This window comes from Salvia hispanica, chromosome 3 (genome assembly GCF_023119035.1).
Source record: "Salvia hispanica cultivar TCC Black 2014 chromosome 3, UniMelb_Shisp_WGS_1.0, whole genome shotgun sequence".
NCBI classification, from domain to species: Eukaryota; Viridiplantae; Streptophyta; class Magnoliopsida; order Lamiales; family Lamiaceae; genus Salvia; species Salvia hispanica.
In genome coordinates this window covers 28,259,906-28,282,522 of record NC_062967.1, presented here as the reverse complement: position 1 = coordinate 28,282,522, position 22,617 = coordinate 28,259,906, and the positions used below count along the sequence as shown (strand labels likewise).

The 22,617-nt window shown below is 32.5% G+C and overlaps 3 protein-coding genes and 1 non-coding gene across 5 annotated transcripts; 1 reads left to right on the top strand and 3 right to left on the bottom strand.

Annotated features, from left to right (window-relative positions):
- Nucleotides 1-3,016: 3,016 nt before the first annotated feature.
- LOC125216166 (ethylene-responsive transcription factor ERF023-like) lies at nt 3,017-3,730 on the bottom strand. Its single transcript, XM_048117807.1, has one exon. The coding sequence runs from the start codon at nt 3,644-3,646 to the stop codon at nt 3,140-3,142; it is 507 nt and encodes a 168-aa protein (XP_047973764.1). The 5' UTR covers nt 3,647-3,730; the 3' UTR covers nt 3,017-3,139.
- A 7,878-nt stretch (nt 3,731-11,608) lies between these two features.
- Nucleotides 11,609-13,727, top strand: LOC125216165 (transcription factor MTB1-like). The gene has a single exon (XM_048117806.1). The coding sequence runs from the start codon at nt 11,848-11,850 to the stop codon at nt 13,501-13,503; it is 1,656 nt and encodes a 551-aa protein (XP_047973763.1). The 5' UTR covers nt 11,609-11,847; the 3' UTR covers nt 13,504-13,727.
- A 1,383-nt stretch (nt 13,728-15,110) lies between these two features.
- TRNAL-AAG lies at nt 15,111-15,191 on the bottom strand. The gene has a single exon. It is a non-coding gene; the product is annotated as a tRNA-Leu (tRNA).
- A 5,605-nt stretch (nt 15,192-20,796) lies between these two features.
- LOC125211177 (dof zinc finger protein DOF2.4-like) lies at nt 20,797-22,386 on the bottom strand. 2 transcript variants are annotated; one of them, XM_048110883.1, is made up of 3 exons: nt 22,231-22,386; nt 21,122-22,041; nt 20,797-20,995 (listed from the first exon to the last, which is right to left on the bottom strand). In XM_048110883.1, the coding sequence occupies exons 1-2, from the start codon at nt 22,279-22,281 to the stop codon at nt 21,160-21,162; spliced, it is 933 nt and encodes a 310-aa protein (XP_047966840.1). In that variant the 5' UTR covers nt 22,282-22,386; the 3' UTR covers nt 20,797-20,995; nt 21,122-21,159. The 2 variants fall into 2 exon arrangements, with proteins under 2 accessions (XP_047966840.1, XP_047966838.1); XM_048110881.1 differs by having other exon boundaries at nt 20,972-22,041.
- Nucleotides 22,387-22,617: the final 231 nt, after the last annotated feature.

The following is a 22,617-nucleotide window of genomic DNA, read 5'->3' as shown; positions in this document are numbered from 1 at the left end:
ATTATTCTGGGCCGACCCGGCTGGCACCGAAGCGGCGGCGTCACCGTCCCAGACCGGCGCTCCGGCCAGACCACGGCGAGTTTGTTATATGATGGGAGATGATGATAGGATTCCTCTTCGTACATTGTCTTTGGATTTTGGTGATACACCAATTTTTTTGGTTTAAGGCCATATATACTAATATCATACTAGTTTGTAGTACTAACTTAAATCTACGTGGTATACTATTCCTTAAAATTACGGTGAAATTTTGGTTTGTTCTGTAATTTTTTTAATTAGTCAAAAAAATCATGAAGTTTTAACTATAGATCTATGTGATATATATTGTGGATGTTTTTTATCGAAATGACGTTGGTATTTTATTAATTGGAAACATTGTTTATCTCGTTATTTCTTTCAGGTATGGTTTCGGGACTATTATATTAGATACAATTTCACTTATATATTTTACTTAAACAAATTGATATTTGTGGTTTTTTCAGTTGATTTTTGAGTTACGAGTAAAATATAATGAGACCAGCTTTATGTAAATTACGAGTAGAATTTATGGCAATTAGACTTTGATATAACAATGAAAAGAAGTTGTGGTTGGATCATGGAAATCCTAATTATTTAATTTTCTATAGTTTTATGGTTCAAGATACGTTACAGAACATAGGGTGCCTAAAATAATTTATTCATGAATTTTTTTTTGTTTTTTAACTAGTCATATAATTGCTAGAAAGTGATCTTTCAGGTGTGGCCACGTCCAAGGAAATTGACACATAGTTTATTTTAATTTAATTAGTTGTGTCATCATTCAAATTCGACACAAAAAATGATAGGGCAGTAAGATTACAAAAGGAATCAATGGTTCAAGTCCGTGCGTGCTGTAATTCAATTTTTTTAAAGCTATTGATGATATATTTCATCCAAGAAATTAGGATAAATTATCACAAAAATTATTAAATTTTAGGATAAATTGCCAAAAAATTATAAAATTTGGTCAAATTTTGTTAATCAATATTGGTGGTCTATTCCCTACACTAATATATAATTTGATGAAGTTTTGCTCAAATTGAAGTCAAATAAATTAGTGATATAAGATGTCAACTTTAATATTCATGAGTTTGATATGGATACTTTCATATTCATGTTAATCAATCCTGGTCAAATCCATATTAAAAAGGGCCGGCCCAGTCGAATTAGTGCTCATGATAGCCCAAATAGGCTTACCGGCCCAACTGGCCCAAAGTCTTCTCACCTATTAATGATGATCCAAAATACTCCATTCAATATTATATATAATTGTGATAGAGTCTACCACAACAAAAGAGATAGATAAACATATACCATGATGAACAAAAGTTTAAACTTTCTCCTCAATTATTTTGTTAATAGGGATGCATTCACTGTGGATCTTTATTATTTAACGGCCAAATATAATTTTTAGGAGTATATTCTAATTCTATTGATAAAAAGTATTCTCATTTGAACTTTATCATATATAAATAATGCATGTAAGTCTAAAAAATCTTATTTGAGATGTGCACCAACGATAAGGTCGGGTACCTCTCGGCTGATTTGGCTTCTTGTTTTATAGTACATGTATTGTCAATGTTGTTTGTCCGTATCTTGTCTGTTTTTTAAGTGTGTAAATACTCTGCACACTATTTTTACGGCATGCAATATTTTTCGCATATATAATCGATAAATCTCAACTATAATAGTAATACGATGGGAGAGACACATGTAGCCTATATGAGGGGTAAATGTCTCCCACATTTTTTGTTCTTCATTTCACTAAATTCATTAAAATTTACTCATATTTGACCTTTTTCACCTTTTCAAAATTTTCTTAGATGTATATTATTACCCTTCCTAAGATAAATATCTGATTTCGCCCCTATAATAGTTCGTACTTCATTCATAGTATATTAATTACCCATCTTAGACATGTCTGTATACATATCTAATTCAATTTATATGACGATGAAATTTAAATTGAAATATTTGAAATTAAGAATATACACATGTATTGTTATTATTTATGCCCTATGGCCCCTATGGCTAAGTAGGCAATCATAATATAAAACATTGATTGTATTTCTTCTTATAATTTATATTCCATGTGCACCTTTTGATGATACTATGTGTCACATACCCCAATTATTTTCCTTTGTGGATCAATTAATGTGTGACTAGTAATAGTTAATAGTACTTCTAGAAAAAGATGTTACTTTCGCGGCAGTACTACTTTTGTCTTCAAATAGATACATTTCATAAATTTTGGTGTGTGACAACGATATATCATAAAACTTTTTACACATGAAAAAAAAAAGTTGATTTATACTCCATATAATTATTCATTTATACATCAAAATATAACTCTTACTTCTAGCAAATTTCTGTCTTAATTAGTTAAAGGATTATCAATTAGTCAAAGGATCGCTCATGATTATCAATCTATTAGAACTTAGAATATGGTATTTACCAATCTCATTTGCAGTTGAGATAATTAACAATATCATTTGCACACAATTATCTAACTTCGTATATATAGGTAGAATCAATTATATTTATAAATAATTGCAAGGGAAAAATCATAAAATTTGATTGAATCTTATCTGTCCTGCAATTTCAATATTGTTGGTAAAACCATAAAGTTTAACATTGTTCGCAATTGTCCACGTGATTTTCATTTCGAAGATTTCGTATAGACGTGACGGTTAAAATTTGGATTTGTTGCTCCATCTTTAATGGTTTGACAACGCATTTAACATCTACTTAGACGCATAATCAATTAAAGATATGCATACTTTACATCGACAATATAAGGGATAGTAATAAAAAATGTTATAATAATTATTTTTTTTACTGATTTTTAAAGTTACGAGATGGATTGACCAAATTTCATGTTTTTTTTATTTCAATTAGCACTAAAACCATCACTAAACTAACTAATGCCTACATCACAATTGGGTATGAATAATATAAATACAATCAACCACATAAATATGAATATAATGTGTATGTGTATACAACAAATCAAACTACATATGTTTCACTTATTTATTCAAATATACAACAAATCAAACTACATATGTTCACTTATTTATTCAAATATACAACAAATCATACACAACCATAAAGAATATAATTAAATAAACTTAGCATCAGCATTGAACTCTCCATAGGTAGAACTCCAACACCAATTCTCCGGCGACGAATATTCATGATGATCACTTATCAACTCCGGCAGCTCAATCTCCGCCCAAAAATCCTCCCCGCCCCCTTCAGCCGCGGAACAGACTACGCCAGTCTGCTCCGCGGCTATGTTGGCCGCCAGCGCTGCCGCGGCCTGTATGTCCCTGGCAGCGCTGGTGGAGGGGCGGGGCAAGAGGTGGATGTCGTCGGGGAAATTGAGCTGCGCTTTATCGCCCTTCAAGCAGTAGGCGGCCACGTCGTACGCCCTGGCCGCCATCTCGGGAGCCGGGAAAGACCCTAGCCAGATTCGGGTCTTTTTCTTGGGCTCCCGGATTTCGGACACCCATTTCCCCCAGCGCCGCTTCCGCACGCCGCGGTAGACGGAGGGGGAGGGATGGGTGGGAGGTTGCATTAGGAGAGGTGGAAATGGAGCATCCTCTAATTTCTCTCTCCTCTCCATATTTATGATGTGAAGATGCTACTACCATTTGCATGTGTGGTTCTTGATACCATGTTTTCATAAGAGAAATATCAAATAGATTCAAGGGGAGCATTCTATCTTTAATTTATTGGGAAAATGATTGTTCGGGACATGTGATTTCTGGTCGTGAATCGTAATATTAAAAGGTGCTTCGTAGTAGTTCGTTCGATTAAAATTATAAGAGAATACAGCGTTGATTTACAAATCGGTTATTGGTTAAAATTAAAGTCGATTATTACTTTTTTCGTTCAATAATAATAGACACATTTCTTTCTGGCACGGATATTTAAGAAATTGTATTAAGTGAGTCAAGTAAGGAAAGAATAAATTAGAAAATAAAAAAGGTAGAGGCATGAAGAGAGAATCAAATAAGAGAAAATAAAGTAAGTGAGAATTAAGTAAGTGAGAAAAAATGCGTTAACTTTTAGTACTGAAAAGGGAAATGACTTCACTACTATAGAGCGCACCAAAATGGCAAAATAACTCTACTAGTATCACACTGTTAATTATTTATACTACCTCCGTTCATAAAAATAATCTGATGGACTATGTGAGTTTGAATGCAAACTCGGCAAGTATACGAAAAATGTAGATAGAGATCAAAGTGGTACTAATAATGTTAGTTAGAAAATAGATCTACCAAAATAGAGAGAAATAACTTACTAAAATTGAATAAAGACTAAATTTGATGGACTATCCAAAATAAGAATAAAATAAAATTATTTTTCGTGAACGAAAGTAGTACCATACTAGTTAATATGGACTTAGGTAGCCTCTTAAGTGTTAAGACCTAGGTTACCAGTGAGTTTAAGTTTAGAATTTAATTTAAGATTTGGATTAGTTATTTTAAGTTATCGAATAACCGATTAATAGTGACATGACATGAGTGTAACAAATAAACATTGCCAATAAAAGTGTCATAAGACTCATAACTATTCAAAGATGGACCTATCATTTAATGTGGTTGTAAATTTGTAGCAAGGGTAGCACAGCTGTCATAGTTGCCTTGGTGTATTTTACATATTTTCATTCATTTATTTATTTATTACTGATAGTACATAAAGTTGGCCATAAGATTTGTTATAATTTTTCATTTACTTAAAAGTATAATATGATTATTATTATTATATCCCTACATGGAAGTCAAAATATCTCTTTAGAGTATACTCCGTATACAAGTAAAGAGTACTACCAAGGTACTTCAATTTTAAATAAAATCATTACTTCATTATTTGTCTTTTTATTAAAATATTATTTTATGGCCAGCTACATATAGATTTAGTCTTTTTTATATATGTCCACTTATTCCCCAGTAAAACTTAGTCAAAAACTTAATTGACTTTTGACAAAAAAAAATGATACTCATAATTAACTTTTGAGCACACGTTAATAAAAAATTATTATTAGTCGCAGAATAATTAATATCCGATGATTCGAATTCTAAATCTATTAATTGATGGCAGCTATTTATCGATTGAAATACGATTCATAATAATCGTATAAATAATCGTATACAGTACGTGTGAATAATAAAATGGTAATGAAAGATCTTTATTGAAGATTTGTACTTGAATTTGCTCCTATTATTGATTGACAAACGCATGGTAGTGAGAAGTAATCAATTCATACACAATATTTACTACTCCCTCCGTCCCGGAGTATTAGACTCACTTCTTTTGGGCACATGATTTAAGGAATTGATATTTAAATAGTTAAAGTGGAGAGAGGGAAAAAGTAGGGGAGAGAAGAAAAAAGTAGGTGGAGAATAAAATAAGATAGATATTTTTTGCTAAAAAAAGAAATGAGTCTAATATGTTGGGACATCCCAAAAAGGAAAGTTGGTCTAATACCTTGTGACGGAGGGAGTATTACACAACAAGTATTTTCCATTGTGGTCAAACTTGATTACTTGTGCTGATTCTTTCTTCTCATATTTTTGTTTTGTTTTCAGCATCTTTAATTCTTGTATTGTTTTTGGATCTTTGGGAGTGATTTAACACAAAAACTTGTGATTCTAGAAGAAGTGATAGCTAGTAGCTTAGCCATGATGTACTCCAATATTGTCATCTGTCCAATTTTATAAATATGATGAACACAAGTTTGGGGATAGTTATAGGAGTGAAAATGGTTTGCGGTATAAAGTGAACGAATTGAAGAGAGAAATGTTATTCCATTTATAATGAAAAATAAAATTATAATTGCAAAAACGTAAGTTTAAAGGAAATATTTTAAAATGAAGTCAACTATAGTATTTTCGATCGATCCTAAAGAAAAATTAAGCTCTGTATCTGCCCGAGGCACCCCTAATCCACAGCAGTTATACACAAACTCTATTAGAAATAATGTGCACGTGTTGCAAAAATCAATATAAATGGACAAAGATGATAAGGTAAGATCAGATCAAATCTATCAACACTCCACTTGTATGATATAGTAAATGTATTCAATATAAGTGACCACAAATTATAGTGATTAAATCACAATGAATACAATGGAAGAAATTTTTTTACACAGAAGTTGGGTGGGCCAAAAAGTTTATTGGCATTATGCATGATTAATTGAAGTGACCACTAGGAAAAAAACAAGAATTAAAAAAATTAAATGAATGAGTTAAACTATTGAAACCGACCTTAGGGCTTGAGGCATAAATGCTTCAAAAGAGTTTGGTCCCGTTAAGAGCTTCACATGTGCAAAAGCCACCACGAGATCTATGTGCCTTTGCTTTCTTTCTCTAGTCTCTTCGTGCGGGCCCGATCGCCTGGACCGAAATCGCACCTAACTCGAATCCACTCTAAAATGATCTTTTGGTTCTAAAAAAATAACATTTGCAATGAAAGTGGTGACTGTTGTGTAAGTAATTATTGTAATGAATAAAAGTGATTGTTATTATAAATAAAAATAACTATCTATTTTTAATTAGAGTGAACTTCAAAAATGGTCCCTGGACTATGGGTTTATCTCGAAAATGGTCCCTGGACTTTAAAAATATCACCAGTAGTCCCTGGACTAAGGGTTAATATCAAAAACGATATTTTGAGACGAAAATGCCCTTTTGAGGGGTTTTGGGGGTTTGGGCAATTTAGTCTTTTTACACTTTTAACATTTTAAATCTGATATTATTTTAGTTATGCGTACTAAATCGATATTATTTCAAAATTATCATTCTTCTTCCCTTTTGTCATCCTTCACTTTGTTTCTTTATTTCAATATTAGATTTAATTTTACAAAATTAAATTATAAATTTCAGTTTTTAAATATCAATAAATTTTTTTAATTATAAAAATTATTAAATAACAAAAATTATTAGTCATAATCAATATTTGATAGTGTCCTAATATTTAATCAATAAGATATAACGTCTTAGTTTTAATCAATATTTGATAGCTTTAATCATAAATAGACAATATAACATGATTTATTCTGAAATAAATATGCGTCTAATGTAAAACTAATATAATTTTCGTTTATTAATTTGAAAACAATCAATCAAAATGACTAGAAAATTTCAACAAAAATACTCATATACAAAATTTTTAGTCGACTTCATAATATTCAATCACAAGCAATTATAACAACCGAACGAAGGCTAAATAGAATAGCTCTTATTTTTCCATCACGATTAATATTATTTTTCTGTACTTCTTCAATTCAGCTTAATATTATATTAAATAACAAAAATTAATAGTTTCAATCAATATTTATAGTGTCCATGAATTAATAGTTTTAATTAAAAAAAATTATTGCTATTTAAAAATTGAAATTTAAAATTTAATTTTGTAAAATTAAATCTAATATTGAAATAAAGAAACAAAGTGAAGGATGACAAAAGGGATGAAGAATGATAATTTTGAAATAATATCAGATTTAGTACATAACTAAAATAATATCAGATTTAAAATGTTAAAAGTGTAAAAAGACCAAATTGCCCAAATCCTTCAAAACCCCTCAAAAGGGCATTTTCGTCTCAAAATACTGTTTTTGATATTATCCCTTAATTCAGAGACTACTGGTGATATTTTTAAAGTCCAGAGACCATTTTCGAAATAAACCCATAATTCAGGGACCATTTTTTAAGTTCACTCTTTTAATTATAAGAAAAACATGTGATTAAAAGTGAAGTTTTTATTAGTAAAAGTGATTGTGTCAATGAATCAAAGTATTCTTATCTAATTGAAAATAATGGGTTAGTCTGTATTTGACACGGTCCAATCCGAGTTTGGCATGGCAGAGTCCGCATGTAGAGTATTCTCTGTGACCTATTAGAATATGCTTCACGCATTGAGCATATGTATTAGAAAATAATATTTTATATTTTTTTCATTCTATAGTATTGAAGGTATTTCTTTACACGGATATTAAGAAAAAAAGTTTGTAAATAAAAAGATAATAAAGTATGAGAAGAAAAAGTAAAGATCATAAAGTAAAAGAGAGGGAAAAGTAAGATCGAGAATATGTATTACTTTTTACTTAAAAAATAATAATTTACTACTATAGAATGCTCAAAATAGAAAAATGGCTCTACTTTTATGGAATGGAGGGAGTGATAAAGTATAAGATAATAACTTTTTATTGAGACCATAATTTTCCAGTTACAACTTAAACGGTATTAATGAAAATAGATGCTGATTTTTCTTGGCATGTTCGATTTTACTGGTTGAATGGATATATTCAATACGTGTTCTGGGAAGTAATCAATTGCTAACTAATTAGCAATCTTTAACTAAGACTAAATCTTAGTCATTAGATTAGAAGATCTAGTGGTTGAAATAAGGTCACATGGATTATATTTTTAATTAAGAAAATTAATAAATAAAATTAGAGGGTATATGTTAATTCCCTCTCATTAAAATCATATTAAAACTTTAAATTTACATAACTCTCTCCATTTAAATTATTTTTTCGCAAAAAATATATCAAATTAAAGATAATTTTATAAGGATTCCAACGAGATCTCAATTGCATATGTTCCGACGACGTTCGGATGATAAATTTGATCTTTTTTATTTTAGTTTTCATAAATGTTGAAAACCAGATTTTTATCAACAAATACATCAAAAAATCTCAATAAAACCATGTAAAAATCTCAAAAAATATGTGTTGATATTTTCTTGTACTAGTGTTGATATTCTTATGTCATATTGTAGATATTTGTAATACACTATGTTGATATAAAAAAACATTCACGAAAATTATCATATGATAACATAATGATGATATTACCTTTTTGTTGATATTTTGTCTACTATTTATTGAGATTCGTAAGATTTAATCTCATTCACTTATTTTAAAACTAAGAATGAAGATTTGTTCTTAATTTTAAATTAGGGTGCCGTAAGTATTAGAATATGACATATGTATTCTCTGCCTTTTTGTTAAATGATTTTCAATTACTTTTGTTAGTGCGGTGACTGAAAATTTGACCAATTATTGAAAGAGGAGCTTATTATTAACTAAGTTACGCTTAATCAAAGTCGCTGCACTCGAAATTTTGTTGAGTTCAATTTAAGAAAAGATTATATGCTAATTTTAACACTACAAAAGAAAAAAAGGATTATGTGGGCTCAATTTGACATGGGCTTACTTTATCAAATTTGAAACACTTTGTTTGTACTAGTACTTTTAATTTCTGTATAGGTCCTAAATTTGATATGGGCTCAATTATTTTTATAAAACCATTTATTATATAATGTCTCCACGTCATAATATTTATTTACGATCCATTTTAGATTCCAATATTTAGATTAACACCAAAAAACTTAGCTCCACATTCATGCAAGAAAAACAGAAAATTTCTAAACTTAAAAATTGAATAGGTTTTTCAACAAGATAGAAGTGTTGAATTTAAAGCGAAAATTTTCTCATCAACATTACTAACAACAAATTTAATGGACTAAACATAATATTACTTGTTGTGTTTGGCTAAACATATGAAAATATGTTCAAACCACTGAATTTTATTTGACTTTGACTTCAGTTTAGGAAGATTATAATTGAACCTAACTTTGTTTTAGACATATAGGTAAACCTAATTAAAAGTATGTACTATAAAACTATAGATGCATAGCATAGTACCCCTTGCCAAATAAATCTACTCGTGCTTATCCTTTGTAGGAGTACTAGATTAGATCGAATTAAATTTCATTAATTATTAACTGAAAAATGGTAGTACTATCAAACTTTATTTTCTCCCACACAAATCTCTCTTTATTTTTGGTTTTGTGACGGTGGTTCCTAGCTAAAATAAATTGAGTATTTATATTTTTTCAAAATAATTTATTTAATAAACATTAAATTTAATCAATTATTATATTTTTCTAGAATATTCTCTACATAAAATAGATATAATTGCTGCTCAAGATATCTCACTTTCCTTTTCATTATTTTTTTCCGATGGTTTCACCACCACTAAACTATATTTTTTCTCTTTATAAATTATAAAGCCATTCGATACTTTTTTCTTTCTAATATGCCAACATAGTCATGGACGAAATGAATAGCTATTAAATAAGCAAGACAAATAATGTTTTACTAGTAATTGAATATTGTAGCCACGTTCAAATTAATAACTCAATAAGATGGGGACCACGGGCACGTGAACCTTGTGATTTGCATTGACTAGTTGTGATTTTGTTTTGTTTTGCTTTAAATTTAAATTGTTTTATCTTCATCTTCTCCGATTTAGGAGTATTAAATTTTTCGCAATTATGAATAAGGGTCACGGGAACACTAAACGTATGCTTATATATTGATATTCTCTCCATCACCTTCAAAGTGAATTTCGATAGGAGATTTAATATGAAAGTATATTTTAATATAAAATAAAATAGTGGTTATTAGATTCCAATTACTACTTTCTCTTTGTATATAATAGTATAGTTTTTATATAATAATGTACCTTTATCTATGATAGTACAATCGTATTCATTTTTAATCGTCCGACGGTATATAATTGAGCAGTTTCCTTTTTTAATAATAAAATTATTCTCTAATTCTATATTTTGATTAATTCCCTTTGTTCTCTCTACACTTATTCTCTAAATACTTATTTCTTAATACTATATCGAAAAGAAATGCTCTAAATAAGATAGGATAGCAAGAGTATAAAATTATTATTGTTCATAATTATAACTCCTATTTTTCTATTTTAATTTTACCCTACTTTTGATCAATTTCTAAATCTAATGGAGCATCTCTCATTTTCTACTAATAATGCTGTAATAAATTTTTTATAGCTATGTTATTTTGTCAATTTTGAACTAAATCCGTATATCAAATGCGAAAACAATGAGACTCCGACTAGGATAATTATTTCGATGTTAATTATAGGTGTGACTTTCCTTCTTTTGATGCTTTCTTGATGTCGAGGTGTTATGAATTTTTATTGTCTAAATGAAATTTATTACTTTTAAAATTTACATTAGCGTTTATTTTATATTTTATTGTTTGTATTTATTATTAAAGTATGCAATTCTTTTGGTCCGAGCATTTTACTTTACCAAATAAAGAAAAACCTCCTTCCACACACAACCTACACGTTAAAGCAACTAAACAAGATTAAAAGCATGGAAAAACGTAACTAAATGCGGCTCACGTGCTTCTTACACTCGAAACTCCCATCGTGTCACGTGCCTTTCACGTTCGTTGACATGAGAGCCTTTCTGGCCTAACGTGAAACGTGTGAGAATCATGATTCCCACTTTCCACACGTGTCCCACTCTCCCCGCCACGTGTCCCGCTTCCCACCCTCCGATTCTCTAATCACATCACTAAATTTTGAAATCACTCCAAAAATCAACAAATAATCGAATTTATCACCAAATTAATATTACCAATATATCTAACTTGAACAAAAAGTAATACACATGCAGAGGTAGGCCAAAAAAGGTCACGAGCAAAAACAATTTAAATAATTAAATAAAATAACCAAAATTTCATTTCCGAATAACCTTCTTTCTTCTCCCTTTCTCACTTAATTTATTCAAACTATTCTTTTCCCATCTCTCTCAATTTACTAAACCGCAAAACCCCCCAAAATCGGTAAGTAAATTCCTCCAATCCCTTCCATTATTCATCGATTCTTTAGTTTTGCATGTTAATTTTTGAGATCTGAGCAAAAGATTTAATCTTGCTGAATTATTTTAGATAGAAATTTGGTGTTTTCCTTTGATTTGGTGTGTTTGATGAGGAGAGAATCTAGTATGGCCGGTGTTAGGTGGACCGACGAAGATAGGGCTATGGCTTCTGCCGTTTTAGGTAGCAAAGCATTCGATTACTTGATTTCAAACAAGGTTTCTGCGGAATGCTCTTTAATGTCGATTAGCAATGATGAGAATTTGCAGAATAAGCTCTCAGATCTTGTAGAACATCCCAATTTGTCCAATTTCAGTTGGAATTACGCAATTTTCTGGCAAATTTCTAGGTCAAAAATTGGGGATTTAGTGTTGGGGTGGGGGGACGGGTGCTGTCGGGAGCCCCGGGACGAGGAGGAGGATTCCGATGTTACTCGGTTCCTCAGGCTCCGGCAGGAGGACGAGTGCCAGCAGCGGATGCGGAAGCGGGTGCTGCAGAAGCTGCATATCTCGTTCGGGGGGAGCGAGGACGAGAGCTACGCGTTTGGGTTGGATAGGGTGACGGATGCCGAGATGTTCTTCTTGGCGTCGATGTATTTTTCGTTTAGTCGAGGGGAAGGGGGGCCGGGGAGGTGTTTTAGCTCGGGGGAGCATTTGTGGTTGAGCGATGCGTTTAAGTCGCCCGTGGATTATTGCGTTCGCTCATTTTTGGCGAGGAATGCGGGGGTGCAGACCGTTGTGTTGGTTCCGACGGATATTGGTGTGGTGGAGTTGGGCTCAGTTAGGTGTGTTCCGGAGAATGTGGAGGTGTTGAGGGCCGTTAGGTCGTCTTTCTCTTCGTTGTCGGGGATTTTTAAGTCCAAGAAAGTTGCGGTGAATGAGAGGTCCAAGGGTTTTGTAGTCGAGCAAGTGGTTCCTAAGGTTTTCGGGCAAGATTTATGCTCTGGTCGTGTGGAATTGAAGGGGAATGGCGATGTTAGGAAGGTTGAATATGGGACGATTAATGGGAACGGGAACGGTTTGGTGTGGAGACAGTACGCGAACGCTAAGCCTGCAACCCCGGTGGAGGTTTATAATCCTCCAAGGCAAGTAAAACATCCGTTGAACGGGTTGAACGGGCAGAACCGGAAACCAGCGCAAATGCAGATTGATTTTGGCGCGAATTCGCGACCACAGAGCACAGAGGCAGAGCACTCTGACATTGAAGTTCCGTGTATCGAAGAGAGCATGCTGGTATCAGAAGACAACAGGCCAAGGAAGCGTGGCCGGAAGCCCGCCAACGGGAGGGAGGAGCCCCTCAATCACGTGGAGGCGGAGAGGCAGCGACGCGAGAAGCTGAACCAGCGTTTCTACGCGCTGAGAGCGGTGGTTCCGAATATTTCCAAGATGGACAAAGCTTCCCTCTTGGGAGATGCGATTGCTTACATAACCGAGCTTCAGAACAAGCTCAAGGGCTTGGAATCTTCCAACGGGAGGGTGTCGGGAGAGGCGGAAACTCAGCCAAATACGGAAAGGCCACCCCCTAGCATCGACATCCAAGCTGGCGTAGGCGAAGTAACGCTGAAGGTGAGCTGTCAGCTCGATGCTCACCCCGTGTCGAGTTTCGTTCGAGCAATCAAGGATGCTCGGGCGACCATAGTAGACGCAAAATTTGCCTCCGGGAGCGAGAAAGTGTTCCATACCTTTGTCGTCAAATCAGATGCACCAGAGCGGCTAACCAAGGAAAAGCTGCTCGGAGCGATGTCGCGCGATCAGCAGCAGCCGTAGTCGGTCGGGTAAATACCGGTATTTAATGTTTTTTACAAAATAATTAGGCAGTGAGAACCAATATGGAAATCTTTTGCAGATATTATTGTTAGGAAAACAAAGTCTTTATCTGTTTATAGTATAGATTTGTTGTAAGAACATAGCTTTCAAGATTTATTGATTTGTTAAGTTCAATTCAATTATGACCTATATTTTCTCAATTTCAAACATCGTTTCCTTTGTCAGCTTGTTACTTGCTTGAATGAGTAATGTGTAATACTACATAATCTATGTTGTCTGAAATTACTATAAATAGTTGATTTATTGAACATTTTTTCAAGCTTAATTTGACTTTTAGATGAATTGAAGGTTGTAAGATTCTATGATACCATATTGACAACTACCTAGATACAGTAGATCTCTTATTCTACAAACTTCTGTTTTTTGCTATAAATGGAGGTTTCAGATTTGTTAAAGAATAAATTTGTTACTACATTAACTATTTAAGGTTGAAGATGAGTGATGAATGATTAGTTTAACAGCTTTTTCCTTTTCCTTTTCCTTTTCCTTTTCCTTTTCCTTTTCCTTCTTTATCAGTACGATCCTGTGTAAACCGTAATAAAACTGACAGATATGCGTTAAAAAGTCATGTGGTTCTCTTGTATCCAGTTCCGGTTCAAGAACTGCCAATTTCTGTTCAGGTTCAAAAACAAATTGATACCTTAACCAGCCCGGCATAAGCAATGGCGTGTTTTCCCGAATTCCCCAATTTTTAGTGAAATTTTTTCAAATATCAATGGTTTTTCTGGCTTTGGGCCAAAACAACAATTCTAAAAGTTGTGCAATCTGATTGGTGGAAAGGAACTCTAGGTTTGGTTTAGCTCTTGGGAGACGGTTTTGGTTCGAAAATTGTAACTTGCGATCCTATTTCGGTTTAACCACGAGTTATTAATACGTTGGCAATTGTTGAAACCAATGAAGAAACAACTTTAATGTTCAAACGCTATTGGAAAAAATATTGAAAATGTTTAAACCATGTGTCAATTTATTTTATTAATGCTAATCTCATAAAAAGAATATTTTGATATTACAAATGCTTTTGTAAACATATATTGTAGTAGTAAAATTTATGCTACTATAGATTTAATTATCAATTTGTTTTTATAAAACAAATAATCTTTCAGCCCAATTGACCATCAACCTGCTCAGGTAATAAGCCCAACTGCCCAAGTAGTCTGGATATAATATTGGATATTTGGATTATAAAAGCAAATCTATATAGGATAAATAAATCATTTAGTTTCGGACTAAATTGACATCCATATACGGATATCTTTATGTTTTATATGAATCTACATGTGATTTATATAATGGAAACTTGATGAATGGAGTAAGTGTAGATAAAAATGTCCAAATTAGAGGCTTGAATATGAGATTTTATATTTTATTAATTTACATTTGATGCTAAAGTAGAAAAAAAGAAAAGAAAAAGGGGAGTAAGTGATAAAAGAATAGTTAAAAATGCAAAAGTTGTAATATTATTACTCATTTTGATGCTTTTTTCAAACTATATAGATTCGAACTTTTATTATTCCATTGAGTATTAAAATAAAAAATATAAAAATGGGTGTTGAGAGTGGGATTTGAACCCACGCCCTTTCGGACCAGAACCTTAATCTGGCGCCTTAGACCAACTCGGCCATCTCAACATTTTTGTGATGTTATTCTAACAATTTATATTTAAAATATTTAAAACTATTCTCTGTTTCTTTAATTGTACATTTGTGACATCTTAGCTTACATGTAGTACACTATAGTAACTCTCTCTTCGACAAATAACGTTAAATATAGTACTCCGTATAAGTTTATATATAACCTTTGTAGGAGTAATTGAGTAATCTCTGTCTCAATAATTCTTGATTGTCACTTTTACAATGCTAATTTGTTGGAACAGGTTGGTTGTTGTTGTAGTAATTAGTATATGCTTGAATGTTGTTGTATGTGACTTAGTTGAGGTTTCGTTTTGTTGTTGTGGTTGGTGCTGGTTTTAGGTTGTCACTTGTTAGTGGTCTTCATGTTTTTGTTGTGTCGAACCTTAGTTCGCCAGGTGGTTGACTTGGAGCTTTTTTTTATGTAAAAAGTGAATATTTATAAATTATTTTATATTTACAAAATATTTTGGACTTTTCCCACTAATACTTTGAGGTCTTCTTGGTCCTAGAAATGAGAAATAATAAAAGAAACTGTGATAAATGATTTTCCCTAACAAAAGAAGCGAAATAAACTGAAATTCCAAGAAGGTAAAATTGATTTTTGGCAAATAATTTTGGGTCAAATTTCTATAAAGCAAGATGGTAATGGCCCAAATTTCAGCCCAAACCTGCATACACTTTTTGTGTATAGTCAATTTAATGAGCCCAAAATAATAAAAAGTATATGTGGTCCATAATTTTTTATAGTAATGTATAACAGCAATTGGGGGAGACACATATTCGTCTACTCACTTCCTAGTTCCTACCAAACAAATGGCACAATCATGATGGATAATGCTACAAAATAATTAATGTTCGGTGATAGACATATTTATGTATTGTTATATGCATTTTTCACTTGCAAATATGCAAGTTTATGCTTTATATATGTATTTTTTTTCTTTTGTAAATTAAATAAGGATATATGTGAGAATAAATTATAAAGAAGGGTGGACATTTTATCAAAAATAAAAAAAACAGAGTTGGGAGTACGATTTACAATACTTATTTAGAATTTTGTAATACTATACTATGATTTAAATATATTCAAACTATGTGATGAACTTAGTACTATAGTTTAGATGCATTATTCAGAAGAACGTTTATAAAAGATAAAGCTGCATGCCTTCTGCCACATACAGTACCCACAGTGTGTGTGAGAATTTATGCTTAATTATGCTATGATACTATACTACAATTATGTTATTTTGTTTGTGGAAAATTTTCCCTAACTAGCAAGATCTGGCTTGGATTTCCGAGCCTAACAAATGGAGTATCAAATCTCTGTTAATAGTAATAATTAATTAGTAGCTTTCGCATAATTAAATACTTTGTTTACGTAAATTAATGTGCGTGACACAATCTTGGATCAAGACATAATTGAATAAATTAATGATTCTAATAAAAATCGATTCATTCATTGATGATTTAATAAAATATTTAATCACTTAATACCAGTACTTTTTATTATGATATTATACTTTTCATAAAAGAATTTTGACTGAAAAATTATGAAATTTGTCGAATTCTGGCATGTCTTGTAAATTTTAATGGAAAAATTATGAAGTTTGGATTTATTAGCAACAATCGCACAACGAAAAAATTCGATCACCTATGTGTAATAAATATATTGCTGATATTTTTTATTAAACGATGATGTTGTTATTTTGTACTATGAATAAATGACACGTTCAACTCACTGCCACGCATGTATGCTTTCTTCTCTGTCATTCCAGATGCAAGTTCATAAAAAATTTCACTAGATAATTACAAATATTTCAAACTTCATGATTTTTCCAATTTATAAAACTGTGGAGAGACTATAATTTGATCAAGACTTCATGGATTTTCAATAATTTATCCAATATTAAATCAATAATTATCACTTACTTATTTATTAAAATTAATAAAAAATAAAGTGTTTTATGGCCGGACATATAACAGCAGCCTAGCTTTAATCTAATCAATGTTAGTCATTCAATAATTATGACAGCTAACCGACAAATAATCAAATCTGCATGATTATCTCTGAATATATGCATGTGTGTCTGTATGTATATGCTGTGAGAGAGATAGAGAGCTTTATTTTGAGAATAGTGACTTTATTCGTTGTTGGTAGGCAGCTTTGATTCTTACAAAAAGTGAAATTCCAAAGATTCCTTGTCTCTATGGTAAAGAAATTTTATCTTAATTGTGTTAGATTGATGCATGATTTTGGATTTCATCATGAATTTGCTCTTTTAGATTTCATTATAGTATATATAATTTCTTAGTGTCTCGTGTCATGAATAGCATGTGTAATAATCTAGAAACAATAATATGATCATACAATAATTTCAAAAAGTAAAAACACTATTCAAAATAATTGTATGCTATCATTTTGCATTCAACAAATATTATCATTTGTGTGCAGTGGTGAACATAGAAACAAGAGATACAACTATATTCCGAAAACAAAACATAATAATATAAGAATAACAATATGATCAGTATGTATTCGAAACTCCAGGTTATCATGATTATTTATCGCGCCTAAATTTAAAATTCTGGATATGCCTATACACATCTCTTTCGCGGATGAAGTTGATGGTGAACGTTAGGATGTGTGTTGCCCTTTACGTCAATTTTTTTCTATTTTCTTTTGTTCGATTGATATTTTTTTTTGTGTAGTAATTTCGGATATAATTTTTTATATATATTTTACAGTGGTTTTGTCATCTTTTATTGTTGTTCGCAGATATTTTGTTCTTAGCAATTATTTTGTATCAAAAGATAAAGTTGATTTGAAAAGACTCAAACAAAAAATTTTCAAGTCACAAGTCAACCATGAATATATGCTTATAAAATGATAACTATATTTTCTAATAACAGAATATACATTGGAATAACGTAATTCTTCAGAAAAAGACTTTTCGAATGGAATTCACATTAAGCAAGTTCCTGTTTTCTCACTACTGTGGTTATAATTAAATAATATTGGGAGGAATAAATGCTTAGTCATATTTTCATACGACTTTTATTGTTAGAATATTGTATACTTACTACAATATTCCGATGAATTAGTTTGAATATTCAATAGTAGTAAGAAGAATTTTTTTCCCTTATTACTATGATGCTTAATTAAATTGCATAAAGTTTAATTAATTCAAAAGTTGCATCTTCCCACTATTCTGTCATTACAAAAATATACCCATCATATAGATAAGGGATAGTTTCAAGCAAGATATGCCACACACACTCAAGGAGTAAAAGCAAAAAAAACATTATCTACTAATGCTTCATCTCTTTTGGTAAATTTCACTTATCTAATTTGACATTTGGCGAACTTTTTCGTAAATAAAAAAGTTAAAATAAGATTAGGTAACAAAAGAAGCATATGATAGAACATATTTCTATTGTCAGAAGCATGACTCTATTATTCACAAAGGAAACTGACAGTGCCTTGCATTTTCAGTACCTAAGACCAAAACACACACTCACACATGATAGATACAGAGAGTGTTTCACGCGTACCAAAAAGTGTTTATGTGAAAATGAAAATAAATAAAGGGTAATCAAATTGTCGAAAAAACATAAGTTTGGTCAAATTCTAATCTATCCCACAACTTAGAAAATCAACCACCCAAATTTTCTATGTTAAAAATGAAAATAAACATAGGTTAAATTGCCGGAAAGGTCATGAATTTTGGTCAAATTCTGGTCTATCCCACAACTTTGAAAATCAACTAGAACTATATGTGAAGTTCGAATTTGTTATTAGTTATCCAATGGTAAAACTTTTTGGTGAAATCATATCGAAGAATTAAACAATGCCGTCTACAAAACAATGTTAACACTATATATATTACACATAGATGGTCATAATTTTTCAACATGTGATCATTGAAAACAAATCCGAACTTCCTAATTTTTCTGGCTGGTTTTCAAAGTAGCAGAGAATTTGACCAAACATTAAGGATTTCTTTTGTGAATTTTCCCATAAATAAGAAAAAATTTAACAAGAAATTCCTTCGACTTGTTGTCTTCATGATCTCTCACTCGACCATTCAACTCTTTATGTGACTCTCTCTCTCTTAAAGCTTTAGAAGCTTTTATGGGGTTTTGGGACATTGAATGCTTTTTTGGGGTTTTGGAAATGGAAGGAGAGAATGATATATGTGTGGAATTGAGTGCGCATGGTCTTTTAAGAATCTTGTCCGATTTTGTAGAAAAATACAAAACATCAAACACATTCTTGGCAAAATATTATTGGGAAATCATTGTAAAAATTTGATCACGTTATGCATAAATGTATGTATATGTAAGTATTGATTGTTAAAGCCAAAAGGGTCATAGTAATTATTTAAACAAAACATTATTTCGACATTATCTGAGTGAGAAGTTTCCTAGGGAGAGTGAGCACAACTAAATTCTAGGTAGATTTTCTGATGAGAAATTTCAGAAATTTGGTCAAAAGTGAATAGTTTGGATTTTTCTAGGTTTTTTAGGGTACGATGTAATCCTTAGGTAATAATTGGGTTTCAAGGCATTGAAGTTTGAGCTTTTGTTTTCAAGAAATATTATTAGATGTTGTTTAATGCTTTGTTGACTATGAAGTCTCAAAGGAAACTAAATATTAATCTTCGACTATGGTGAATTTATGGGCTGATGTTCAATTATATTTAATTTAATAAAAATATTATCTGAGCTAGAACTAGAGTTCATTATTTTTGCCTATATATATTTGTTTTACCTATCTTAGGTCCGAAAATTATATAGTGAAAATCTGTAGATTGTCATCGCCACCGGATTTATACACATTGTACCGAATTGAGTGAACAAGTCCTTATGTTTCGCCTTTTATATTCGTGATATATTTGCGTTTATTCTAATAATACACTAGTTCAAATTTGTTTAAAGATTAAATGAGGTAATTAAGTTACAATGTTTACTAACTAAATTATGGCAATAGTTAGATTCTACATAAATGTATACATACATTTTAATCTTCCTATACTAATCTTTAAAAAATCATTGGTTAATAGTGAGCACCAAAAAATCATAGTAATATATTTTTATTCTATTAAAACATGTTTGCTTCTCAAACAATGCCTTTTAGTTTTGTGACTTTCAAACCAATTAATCGTAGTATTCTTTTTTTAAGTTCTTTAGACTATAGTTTTGATAGAACAATGAACAATATTGCCACACAATATTGATGAATGAATTTGTTAACAATCCACATATGGAAGATATATTCAAAATACATATAAATAATACATTCTCCCCATAATCTCTACAAGCACTTAATCAATGAGCTCACTTAGAAAAAATAGCTTGATTGTCTTAATAAGTAATTAATTACATTATCATCCATCAAATATTTTTACATTTTTACACACATTTGTACTAATAGCTTGCCAATCTGGAAAGTGTGCACTCCATTAATGAAAAAAGGAACTCTATATCTGAAAATACTTCCTAAATTGTAATTTTACCCTACATTTCAATCAAATGTGATTTATAAAATCTAAATTAAAATAAAATCCTTTGTTGTACGCTATAAAGTTTGGAAACAAGAAGATAAGGGGGAAAAATTACTACCCCTAAAGTCACATCTTATAAAAATAGTAAAAACGTCTTTCAGTGACATCACTTATTCGATTATTCAGTAACCGAGTAAAGATGTTACAAAATTACATTTTGCTTGATCGATGAATGAGTGCGCGCGCGCGTGTTTTACTTCAGTCACCCATTAATTCAATGGAAAACCATCTCCATTTCTAAGAAAGAAAAAACTACAAGAAATCACACATTCATCTAAACATTAATCTCAGCAAGTACATATCAAGTAGAAATATTAAGCTAATTAATGCTCCAAAAAAACCCAAAAATAAAATAAAACCTACCAATTTCTAGGGCTTTTTTCCATGTTCGAGATCATTGATTACAATGGAGTGCTCGTTGAAGAAGAACTGAAATTGGAAAGCTCTGTCCAATTCGTGTTGGAATTCCATTGCTCATTTCCCCCAATTCCTCCCATCAATTGCCTCGACAGATTAGGGTTTTCCTCCATTTTCACCGACGCCAGCTGAGTCAGAAGCGAGCTCGAAAACTTCGGCCGGCTCGCTTCGTGACTCAGAAACCCGGCCTCGCTGCCGGGGAATTGGTAGTTCCCCGGCTGCGAGGCCTCCAAACCCCCGAAAAAGGGAAACTGCTGGACTTGCTGCATCCGCCACGGCTCGACGCTCGACAGCAGCGAAGCCATCACCCCGCCGCCGTGGAACCCCATCTCGTGGGTCCCGGGCGGCGGGTAAGTCAAGCCCATGTCGCCGCTGAAGTTGTCGGTGAGTTGACTCAGCGGCGACATGAACCGGAGAGGCTGGAACTGCGGCAGCATCCCGGCCGCGGCGCCGCCGGTCGAGACGGTGCTCGCGGAGGTCGACGTGGCGGCGGCCTGGCGGTCGCCGCTGGCGGCCGGGGAGGACTTGGACTTGGTCCGCTTGTTGCGGCGGCAGCCGCCCCCGACGGGGACGTTCCGCAGCGCGCCGCCGCGGGTCCAGTAGCGGCGGCACGTCTTGCAGAAGTGCCGCGGCTGCGAGAGGCTGTAGTTGTTGAAGTAGCAGAACTTGGTGTTGGTCGACTCGCAGCGCGGGCACTTCAGGGACGAATCCGGCATCGGCACATTCGCGATGCGCGCCCGCTCCGACATCGTGCCGGGCCGGATCGGCCCCTGCCCGGCAGCAGGAGGCTGCTGCGCACCAGCCTCCTGCCCTGGGAGCAGATGGTGGCTTCCACCGCTGCTCCCAATTATATGATGATTTTGTGGCTGCAAAAAAGAAAGGGAAAGATAATGAAAAACAAAATTAAAGATGTAACAAACAAGTTACGAAAAATTAAATTGAAAAAAATCAAGAAAAGGGGATGGGAATATTTATCTTTTGAAATTCCTGCTTTATTGCCTTATGATCTCATGGAAAATAATGAAATTAATAGTAACAAAGAAAGAAACCCTAACCTGATGCCAATTGTTAGGATCAAGATAAGGAGGAACTGAAGAAAAAACCATGGCTTCTTCTCTTTTGTAAGTGGAGAATCACATCAACTAGAAGCTTGCTTGAGAAAGAAAAGAGAGGAGAGAGAAATGAAGAATGAGAATATAGGAGCTAAAAATAAAGCAGGGAGCTTTATGCTTGTATATATATAGATAGATATAGAATAGATACAGTGATTTTCATGGAAATAAAGCTATGTTACTAAATTGTTTTCACTGTCGAGTTTGGTATTGTTGATTGCTTTTTAGGGTTTCGAGAGGTTGGTGTTTTATTTATTACTTAGTCTTTAAGCTTCTTTTTGTGGTTGCTGCATGGAGAAATCTGGTCTTATTTGCCACGTCATCCATGTT